The 9,339-nt window shown below is 56.9% G+C and overlaps 3 protein-coding genes across 5 annotated transcripts; 2 read left to right on the top strand and 1 right to left on the bottom strand.

The window, feature by feature from the left end:
• Positions 1 to 791: 791 nt before the first annotated feature.
• On the bottom strand, positions 792 to 3,244 carry Slc52a2 (solute carrier family 52 member 2). Of its 3 annotated transcripts, none has more exons than XM_038342601.1 (5): positions 2,864 to 3,244; positions 2,555 to 2,789; positions 1,581 to 2,469; positions 1,365 to 1,488; positions 792 to 1,260 (listed from the first exon to the last, which is right to left on the bottom strand). In XM_038342601.1, the coding sequence occupies exons 2-5, from the start codon at positions 2,682 to 2,684 to the stop codon at positions 1,048 to 1,050; spliced, it is 1,356 nt and encodes a 451-aa protein (XP_038198529.1). In that variant the 5' UTR covers positions 2,685 to 2,789; positions 2,864 to 3,244; the 3' UTR covers positions 792 to 1,047. The 3 variants fall into 3 exon arrangements, with proteins under 3 accessions (XP_038198529.1, XP_038198528.1, XP_038198530.1); XM_038342600.1 differs by having other exon boundaries at positions 2,903 to 3,244; XM_038342602.1 differs by having other exon boundaries at positions 3,040 to 3,244.
• A 95-nt stretch (positions 3,245 to 3,339) lies between these two features.
• Fbxl6 (F-box and leucine rich repeat protein 6) lies at positions 3,340 to 6,280 on the top strand. Its single transcript, XM_038342812.1, has 9 exons — positions 3,340 to 3,764; positions 4,017 to 4,175; positions 4,302 to 4,365; positions 4,628 to 4,759; positions 4,841 to 4,948; positions 5,032 to 5,145; positions 5,224 to 5,455; positions 5,533 to 5,779; positions 6,030 to 6,280. Exons 1-9 carry the CDS (start codon positions 3,373 to 3,375, stop codon positions 6,184 to 6,186), a joined length of 1,605 nt encoding a protein of 534 aa, XP_038198740.1. The 5' UTR covers positions 3,340 to 3,372; the 3' UTR covers positions 6,187 to 6,280.
• A 491-nt stretch (positions 6,281 to 6,771) lies between these two features.
• Tmem249 (transmembrane protein 249) lies at positions 6,772 to 8,635 on the top strand. The gene is made up of 6 exons (XM_042055721.1): positions 6,772 to 6,816; positions 7,151 to 7,301; positions 7,418 to 7,512; positions 7,612 to 7,807; positions 7,985 to 8,070; positions 8,332 to 8,635. Exons 1-6 carry the CDS (start codon positions 6,772 to 6,774, stop codon positions 8,512 to 8,514), a joined length of 756 nt encoding a protein of 251 aa, XP_041911655.1. The 3' UTR covers positions 8,515 to 8,635.
• Positions 8,636 to 9,339: the final 704 nt, after the last annotated feature.

Below are 9,339 nucleotides of genomic sequence, written 5' to 3'. Positions count from 1 at the left end.
GCCCACCTTGCCAAGCCACCCCTGCTTATCTGAGCCAACGTCTGAGTCACAGGAAACAGGGAGATCCCCCTGCTCAAGTGGTCCTGACAAGGTATGGGGTCCCAGGGAAGGACAGGCCCAGAGAAAGGCTGGACAGCAGGGTGGGTGGGAATCGCCACCCCACCCCCCTGAACTCCCGTGAGACCGAGGCTTCACGCCACTCTCATCACACTGGGACACACTCGCTGTCCTGCCTCCCCGACAGGCTTCTCTCTGTCTGCCATAATATGTAAAGAAGGCAGAAAGTCAGGTCCCTGCCCTGGCATGGCCTCGAAATCCTCCCGGTCCAAAGGATCTCTCCAGTTCTACCTGAGGTTCCAGCCCTTTGTGTGAGAGCCTGAACCGCCCTGCCCAGAAATGACCCTATTCTGAAGATAACCAGCCTTCTGCCAGGAGTTTGGGTCAAGGACAGCTACTGTACACCTACCTGAACCAGAGGACCTGAGGGCTCTGACTGCAGGAGCAGAAAACTGGAAGTTGGTAGCCGGGAGGAGTGGTAAGCAAGGCCCTCAAGCTGATAGATCCTGAGAGGGCTGGAACCTTAAAAGCCAACACCTGGGGCTGGAGAGGAGGCTCAGTGGTTAAGACCACTTACTGCTGTTCCAGAGGACCTGGGTTCGATTCCCAGCATCTTCATGGCAGCTCAGAGCAGTCTGTAACTCCAGTTCCACAAGATCAGACACCCTCTACTCCTACAGAGGGAAGTAGACCTGGTACAAGTAGCTGTGCTGTGGGATTAACAACTCACCAGATAAAGATGATGTTTTATTCTGAAAAACCCACAAAGATCCCAGGGCGTAGGACACGGCCCTAACCTATCCCTGGCTCCAGGCCTGCTCTTTGGTCCTCATCCTGGTCTTTTCTCAAAAGCCAGGTCTCTTATGGAGTGTATAATATCCATGAGTGTATCTGTGAGTAGGGAGGCCACCATGGGCCACAGGACTCAGTCACTGTGGTGGTCTCCAGGGAGAGACAAGTGAGGTGAAGTAAGTCCCACATGTCCCGGGTTCAGGGGCCACACTGGTCCGCACAGTCCTTTACACTCTGAAACACTGAATAGATGCTGGTGAGAGGGAACATGGTAATGGCACCCAGCAGAGAGCCCACCTGGATGGCCACACCAGCTGCAAGCAGTGCTGGCCGGCCTCCACTGTGCAGCAGGGAATTGATCGACACCTTGACGTATGAGAACACGCCTGCACACAGTACCCACGAGAGCACCTGAAAGTGGGGGTAGAGGGGAGGTCTGCAGCAGCAGGCTAAATGTGAAGTCCCCCTGCTCTGAGACAAGCCCTTTTCCTGCTTCATCTCTCCATTCTACTTACCACAAGGACCACACCTGCAGAGGTGCCCACCAGAGGAGGACAGGGACTTAAGACTGCCAGTGTCATCAGGTAGGCTCCAAAGAACATGCCCAGAATAGACAGACCATACAGCCCTGCCAGAGACCTGCCAAGGATGGGCTGAGATTCAGGACTGGCTGTCCCAGGCCCTGGCTGACCTCAGGCTCCTCCCCACCGGGGCTTGGGGCCCATGGGCACCTGCACAGCACTGCCATGGCCAGAAAACAGGCAAGGGGGTTGGCGGAGCTACCCAGTACGACAGCCAAGTGGTAGGCCAGGCGCCCATAGGGCAGGCAGGAAAAGCTCTGTACAGCAGGCAGCACACCATTGGTCAGAGCATTGGTGACAGCCAGCAGCCCCAGTAGACTGGCACTTCGGGAAGAGAACAGCTGATGGGCCTTAGGGTCTGGGCTGGGTGCAGTTTCTGCCACCTGGCCTGGTGGCTCCTGCAACGGTGAGACCTCTTCTTCCTCTTCCTCTTCCTCCTCTGTTCCTGGTGCTCCTATCTGAAGCCCTGCATCCATCATGGGGACAGAGGATGAAGATGGCAGTAGTAACAGGAGACCTTGGAAAGCAGCAGCAGAAGTGCCCAGAAGGGCAGTCATAACCCAGAAGAAAGTGGTGGCAGAAAAGCGCTCGGGGAAATTGATGGGGGACTGCTGGATAGGAGGCCCAGTGGTATCATTGGCCAGCACGGGCAGACACTCAAGGCGGCCCACCCCCTGTACCAGGGCTAGCACACAAGGCAACAGGGCACTTAGGCCCTGGCCCAGGAAGAAAGAGCGTAAAAAGGGAGGGGGCAGGTGGCTCAGGAAGGGCAGGAAAGTGACATTAGAAGCACAGCAGGCCAGTGACAATACAAAAGTCAGCGTGAGGAAGGCCACAGAGTGGGACTGCCCTGCCACTGGGGCCACGTGGTTCCACAGAAGGGCCAGCAGGGCTGTGCCCACTATGCTTAGTCCCTGCACCACTTGGATAGGGATCCGCTCGCCCTTGCCGCGAGCCAAACGCCTCCACAGGGTCACCAGCAGCAGACCCAGGTTCCCCAGCGCCACAAGCACAGAGAGGTACGAAGGGAGGCTCCAACCTGCAGTGGAGGGAGGAGATCGTGTAAGCGCACAAGGCTAAGGAACAAAGAGCACCTGCGGCCCATCTCCACCCACTTCACGCACCCTCCGGGAGCTCTTTCGTCACTACAGGCAGCTCTACCCAGATCCCATTGACCGCAGCCCAGGAGCCCATGCCGAAAAGGGCCACGAACAGATGGGTCAGCACCAGTCGGCCCAGCGGAGGTGCTGCCATTAGGTCAAAGGGGGCCCTCCAGGACAAAGCGCAGGTTAACAGTCCACTCGTCACCACGTAGGTCCGAAGCTTCCCTGGCTACTCTAGGAGCCAAACCTCTTCCAGCTGGAGGGAGACAAAATTTTAGGCGAGTGGACAGAACCGGGGTCTGAGGTAAACAGATGGCAAGACCAAGGTACCTGGAGGGAGGCGGCAGATAGATGAGGAGCTGCACATACCAAGGAGCATGCACCGGGACCCCACAGAGCAAGACTGGCAAGCGGGAGAGCAAGAAGCTGGCCTAAAGCGTGGCTCCCGGGAGGACGACCAGCGAAGGAGTAGTCTTGAGGAGAATGAAGTCTCGGCAATGCTAAACCTATTCAGGACCACGGCGAACTCCACGGCAGCCGGCGCGGGTCGGCGAGGGGCGTGGCTGGCTGGCTTTACCCAGGGCTCCACCGCCGAGCGCTGTGCATCAGGGGCGTGGGGCAGAAGCTTCCCGCCCAGCAGCAGGAGCACACGCCGCTTGGTTCGGGACGCAGCCAAACCCCAGCTCCGGGACTGGATGAAGACGCCCTCAAATCCGCTAGCCTCACAGCGGAAGTCCCGCCCCCGGAAGCTAAAAGTAGTGGAAGGCCCGAGGCCGGGGCCACGCCTCTTCCTCCCAGCCCACACACCCACCTTCCGCTTTTGCGGAGGTACCGGAGCTATGGCTCCTGTATCCTCTGGGCGAGTTCGGCGTCGAGCTCGAGGCTCCAAGCGGACCGATGCGCGAGCCCGTTCGGCCGAGGACTGGTGGTGGGACAGGCTGGCACCTCGCGGTTCTGGATACCACCTGCTGCAAGCGGACAGCATGCTACTCGTGCTGCCGGACCTAGAACCTACCCGCGCTCGTGCTCACAGGCGCGCCCCTCGCCGCGCTCCGAGACCTCTGACTCGCGGCCCCACAGCGGCAGCCAAGCCCAGGGTTAAGCCCCAACCTGAGTCGTCGCCCGATCAGTGCCCGGACTCCGGCTGGGGAGACCGTATTCCCTTAGAAGTCCTGGTGCATATTTTCGGGTTGTTGGTTGCGGCTCATGGGCCCATGCCGTTTCTTGGCAGGTACACAAACAACAGCGCCTGCCGGGGTAGGGACTGGCCCACTGAGCGGGTTGATCTGCAAGGCAGAGGGCAAAGCATCTCAACGGGCATACGCGAGTGCTCCGGCACCTGTCTCCACTTGGAGCCCCTGAAGCCTGGCTTTGAGACCGCTGCACTGCAAGTTGCAAGGGCAGATATGCTGCTTCTAAGACACTTTATTGTAGACATCACACACGAAATGTCATACACTCAGCGAACTGTTTCTTCTCCTAGGGCTGCACGCGTTTGCCGCCTTTGGCATGAAGCTACCTCCCATCCTTCACTCTGGCACACTGTGACCCTGTCACCCCCGCTGGTTGGCCGGGCTGCCAAGGGCAACCTTAAGGCAGAGAAGAAGCTCCTTGCTTCCCTGGAATGGCTCATACCCAATCGGTGAGGGTCCCTTGTCATCTCATTCCCTTGCTCTACCAGTGCCTCTGTGCGTCAGTGTTGGGTAGGGAGGATGCTGGCCAGAGCGGCATGAGGACTCTAGTACATCTGGGCCTTGCTGTCACCCAGGTTCTCACAGCTCCAGAGGTTGACCCTCATCCACTGGAAGTCTCAAGTACGCCCTGTGTTGGAGGTGAGAACTTGAGCCTGCCCTGAACACCAGTTGTAACATCTGTGTTGCCCACTCTCGGGGAGTTGCCCTGGTGCTGCCCCACAGAGATGTCTGCCTGTCTGCCTGCCCAGTTCTGTCTTGCTGACACCTTAGGTAGGAAGTTGCCAGAGGAAAAGGCACCCAAGTGGGCCTGGCATGGACAAAATGGAGTCATAGCTGGGTCACAGGATGGACTTGTCAGGACCTCCCTCCCCATCCTCACATGGCTTCTCTCTTGTCACAGCTGGTTAGCAAGTTCTGCCCCCGGCTCACCTTCCTCAAGCTTTCAGACTGCCACAGTGTTACTGCTGACACCCTGGTCATGTTAGCCAAAGCCTGCCACCAGCTCCACAGCCTGGACCTACACCATTCCATGGTGAGTCCTGCGTCCCAAAGGGCCCTGCAAAAGCCTCGGCCCTTGTGAGGTGACACACACAACCCTGTACTGGATCCCTAGGTAGAGTCCACAGCTGTGGTGAGCTTCTTGGAGGAGGCAGGGTCCCGAATGCGGAAGCTGTGGCTGACCTACAGTTCCCAGACGACAGCCATCTTGGGTGTGCTGCTGGTAGGTTGGTGATGGGCAGGGGGGCAGAGCTGCGTGGGAACTGCCAGGCCTTTTTGACTTTGTGTGCTTCCCCACCATTACAGGGCAGCTGCTGCCCCCAGCTCCAGGTCCTGGAGGTCAGCACTGGCATGAGCTGCAACAGTACGCCCCTGCAGCTGCCCGTAGAGGCCCTGCAGAAAGCCTGCCCCCGGCTACAGGTATCGATGCCCTACCTTCCCCCACTTGCCATTTGTCCGCCGACCTGTCTGCAGCCTGTCCCTCCCCCCGCCTCCCAGGTGCTACGACTGCTAAATCTAATCTGGCTTCCCAAGCCTTGTGGACGAGGGGTGCCCCAGGGACCAGGCTTCCCCAGCCTTGAGGAGCTCTGTCTGGCTGGCTCCACCTGCAGCTTTGTGAGCGATGAGGTTCTGGGCCGCTTACTCCATTGCTCTCCCAAGCTGCGCCTGCTGGATCTTCGCGGCTGTGCTAGGATCACACCTGCCGGCCTGTGTGATTTACCGTGTCAAGGTCAGCTGGCCTGGCGTGGTAGGTGGGGTGGGGGTTCACTGCCCGCCTGCTGTTCACACCCGGTTCTCTCCCGGCAGAGCTGGAACAGCTGTACCTGGGCCTCTACGGCATGTCTGACGGGCTGACTCTGGCTAAGAAAGGCAGCCCCCTGTTGACCCAGAAGTGGTATCACAGCCTCAGGGAGCTTGACATCAGTGGCCAAGGCTTCAGCGAGAAAGACCTGGAACAGGCCCTCGCCGTTTTCTCTGGCACCTCTGGGGGCTTACATCCAGCCTTGTGCTCCCTCAACCTCAGGGGTACCCGAGTTACACCAAGCACAGTCAGGTCAGTGCCTCTTTCTCTAGTTCTGTGAACTTTGTACTTGCTCATCTGTCTTGGGGAACCAGAGGTGTCCTCCCTCGTTTCACTTTTCCAGGGGCCAAGATGAGTGAGTGTAGGTCAGACTCCTGCTTGGGGACATCAGGAGAACTAGGCTTAGGCCTGGTGGCTCGAGGTCATAGGCCTGGTGTAGAGTGAGGACAGACAAGGCTCCCTGGCCAGCAGCTCACTTTCCCACGGCCTGCCTGTTTCACAGTTCTGTGATTAGCAGTTGCCCAGGGCTGCTGTATCTCAATCTGGAGTCCTGCCGGTGCCTCCCCAGGGGACTGAAGCGTGCCTACCGGGGCCTGGAGGAAGTTCAGTGGTGTCTAGAACAGCTGCTTACAAGCCCGAGCCCGCTGTCCTCCAGATAATCCACTTATCTGGATACCAACCAGCTTTGCCCTGCCCCCTTTCACTTGCAGACGTTCGAGCTTTTGTTACAATAAAGTATTTTTAAGCATTCTGTATGGTCCCTTGTTTTATTTGAGATTCTGCTCAGGCTAGCCCAGGCTGACCTTACACTCAAAGCAGGTTCACCTATCTCAGCCTTCCAGGCGATGGATTTACAAGCATGGACCAACACGTACCATCCTTAGAGTAAGTTGTTGGGTGAAAATCAGGGGTCATACCTGATGGAGCCGCTACAGCATCCTAGGCCTGTGTATGTGGGAATGGCCCTTAGGTCTCTCAGCCCAAGGGTTTGCTGTGTCTGCTCACTGCAGGGTTTGACTCTTGGACTGTGAATTGCACCCTTGGGATACAGTTATCTGAGGATAGGGTAGGGAGTGAGGTATGAAATGGTGAAAGGAGCCGGGCGGTGGTGGTGCACACCTTTAATCCCAGCACTCGGGAGGCAGAGGCAGGTGAGAGGCCAGCCTGGTCTACAAGAGCTAGTTCCAGGACAGGCTCCAAAGCTACAGAGAAACCCTGTCTCGAAAAACCAAATAAATAAATAAATGGTGAAAAGAAGGCACAGAGGCCTTTATCAGCCACCAGAATCTGTGAGTTGATAATGTTGGCAACAGTGGCTTAGGCTGTCTAGCCATGAGGAAGCCACGCTGCCTACCAGATCATGGAGACTGGCCAGAGAGTGCATGCTCACTAGAAAGGTGTGGTCAATAGAATAGCCCCTTCTAGAATCCTTTACCCTGAACTTCTAGAACCCAGGCAGTTCAGCCTAGACTGTTACCTACTTCCCAGCCCTGCTGTTGTCTGGCAGCTTCTGCTCCGTCCTGAACTGCAGCCCTGGAATTGTCTCGGGTGGGAGCCCTGGATATAGACAGTGGATGGTGGGGCAGTGGGCAAGCTGTATGCTGACTACTTCTACCTAACTAGGTCCCCAAGGAGCAGACCACTGGCTTCCCCACGTCTGTCTTTGCCACGCGCTTCCAGCTCTGGGCCGTAGGACTCTTCTCTACTGAGCGCCACTTAGCCAATCGCCTCAGGAGCAACAGCTTTTACCCCTTCAAGCAGCAGCAGCCAGATGGTGGGCAGGGGACTGGGCATGGCCAGGTTCCCACAAGTGGAGAGGCTGGATGAAGCTGGGTGGGTAAGGGTAGCAGCTCCGGGCTGTCCTCATGTGCTGGGCCATGCCGTCCTCAGTGTTTGTGCTTGAGTACTACCTGGACACGCTCTGGAAGGGGACGCTGCTCTTCGTCGTCTGCCTTGTCTTGGTCTGCTCTGACGTCCTGAGAACGGTCAGAGCTCCTGCACCCCACCCCCCTCTCCCTTGGCATGAGGGCCACACAGAAGCTCCAGCCAGAGCTCACCTCCCTGTTAATCCTTGGTGCCCACAGGTACAGAAGCAGGAGACCTGGTGCTTTTCTCTCTATGGCATGGCTATAGGCCTGTGGCTCATGGTTTCCTCAATCCCCCGGCGCCGCCTAGTGCTGAACCACACCCGTGGCATGTACCATTTCTCCATCAGTGGCCGAACTGTGTGTCAGGGCCCTATGCATCTGGTCTATGTGCGCCTGGCACTCAGCTCTGACGGTGACGTCTGGGATAGGAGAGGGGGAGAGGGACAGGGATGTGGATTCGGAGCTGGGAGGGGCCAGTAGTCCATCTGGACACTCCCACCTTGGAGGCCCCGCCCCTACCATCCTACCACCACCCCCTCCAGGCTCTGGGAGGTTAGGTTCCCTGGCTCAGTTGCTCATCTATTGGCAGTCTATGGCAGGTGCTTCTTCCAGCTGGTCCTTTGTGGCCACAAGCTAGAGCCACTTGTTCTGGTGCAGCTGTCAGAGCGTTATGAGGTGGGTCCCACTCTCCACCCTCCCCCCCCCCCCCCCCCCCCGCAAAAGATACTAACTACTTAGTTAGCTTAGAGTTCTTGAATGGGGCTATTTTTCCTGTGTTGAGGCCTCCCTGCTGCTAAGGGTGGCAGGAGCACTGTGGATTCAGGGGAGGGGTAGGGGATCTCCTCGGGGGAAGGGGAAGGGGTATGTAAAGAGCATGCTGGTGGGGATTCTCCTCTCTGGAGAAGGAACAACTGGCTGCCACTCACTCACTCGTAGCAAATGGAATTCCTGGGTCGGCACATCGCCCGGAAACTCAACATCAACTACTTTGACTACTTGGCTTCCTCCTACCGTCATGTTGTCCGCCATTGGCCACTGGGGGCCACCTTTAGCCCCGGCATTGTGCAGCGAAAAACACAAATCTACACAAAGTCAAGTGTCACCGACCTGGATGTTTAACTCTGGGGCCTGAACCCCACCCCACACTCCTTTTCCCTATGCTGCCCCTTATCCCCGTCCTAGAGGGACTGCCAGCCAGCCCTACCTACTAGCCTTCCTCTTACTAAAGCTGCTTCAGCCTCTAGCCAGGTGGTTTTCTGTTGTTTGTTTTTGAGGGGGCTTCCTTTAAGGGTCTTCCCCTAGCACAACCTTCTAGGGCCTGAGGATCCCATCTTCTCCACTACTGGAGTAGGAAGAAGCAAGGAAACTATGAAACCTGCCCTCTGGGGCTGGAGAGATGGCTCAGTGGTTAAGAGCATTGCCTGCTCTTCCAAAGGTCCTGAGTTCAATTCCCAGCAACCATATGGTGGCTCACAACCATCTAAAAATGAGATCTGATGTCCTCTTCTGGCCTGCAGGCAAACACACAGAATATTGTATACATAATAAATAAAATATTGAGGCCGGGCGGTGGTGGTGCACGCCTTTAATCCCAGCACTCGGGAGGCAGAGGCAGGCGGATCTCTGTGAGTTCGAGACCAGCCTGGTCTACAAGAGCTAGCTCCAGGACAGGCTCTAAAGCTGCAGAGAAACCCTGTCTCGAAAAACCAAAATAAATAAATAAATAAATAAATAAATAAAATATTGAAAAAGAAAAAGAAACCTGGCCTCTGATTGTCTGAACTCGTCACTAAGCTGGGACTTCCTGTCCCTCTGAGGAGTCAGAATATGACTGGTCTGTCTGGCAGGCATCTGCCTCTAGTCCAGCAGCAGTGATACAGGGCAGAGCCGGACTATATACCCTGGGCCTTCTGGTATATACAGGACTGCTTATGTACACGTGGC

Source organism: Arvicola amphibius, chromosome 9 (genome assembly GCF_903992535.2).
Source record: "Arvicola amphibius chromosome 9, mArvAmp1.2, whole genome shotgun sequence".
NCBI lineage: Eukaryota > Metazoa > Chordata > Mammalia > Rodentia > Cricetidae > Arvicola > Arvicola amphibius.
Note: the sequence above shows the minus strand (reverse complement) of the source record. Positions and strands in the feature narration are given on the sequence as shown.

What these genes read in the sequence shown, in the direction of transcription:
- Slc52a2 (XM_038342601.1), bottom strand. Translation starts at nt 2,684, where the DNA reads ATGGCAGCACCTCCGCTGGGCCGACTGGTGCTGACCCATCTGTTCGTG. An exon ending in GCCATGGCAGTGCTGTGCAG is followed by an intron (nt 1,489 to 1,580) that starts GTGCCCATGGGC and finishes CATCCTTGGCAG; the next exon opens with GTCTCTGGCAGGGCTGTATG. An exon ending in CTGCAGGTGTGGTCCTTGTG is followed by an intron (nt 1,261 to 1,364) that starts GTAAGTAGAATG and finishes CCCCACTTTCAG; the next exon opens with GTGCTCTCGTGGGTACTGTG.
- Fbxl6 (XM_038342812.1), top strand. Translation starts at nt 3,373, where the DNA reads ATGGCTCCTGTATCCTCTGGGCGAGTTCGGCGTCGAGCTCGAGGCTCC. An exon ending in AAGTACGCCCTGTGTTGGAG is followed by an intron (nt 4,366 to 4,627) that starts GTGAGAACTTGA and finishes CTCTTGTCACAG; the next exon opens with CTGGTTAGCAAGTTCTGCCC. An exon ending in GTGTGATTTACCGTGTCAAG is followed by an intron (nt 5,456 to 5,532) that starts GTCAGCTGGCCT and finishes CTCTCCCGGCAG; the next exon opens with AGCTGGAACAGCTGTACCTG.
- Tmem249 (XM_042055721.1), top strand. Translation starts at nt 6,772, where the DNA reads ATGGTGAAAAGAAGGCACAGAGGCCTTTATCAGCCACCAGAATCT. An exon ending in GCTCTGACGTCCTGAGAACG is followed by an intron (nt 7,513 to 7,611) that starts GTCAGAGCTCCT and finishes TGGTGCCCACAG; the next exon opens with GTACAGAAGCAGGAGACCTG. An exon ending in CCTGGCACTCAGCTCTGACG is followed by an intron (nt 7,808 to 7,984) that starts GTGACGTCTGGG and finishes ATCTATTGGCAG; the next exon opens with TCTATGGCAGGTGCTTCTTC.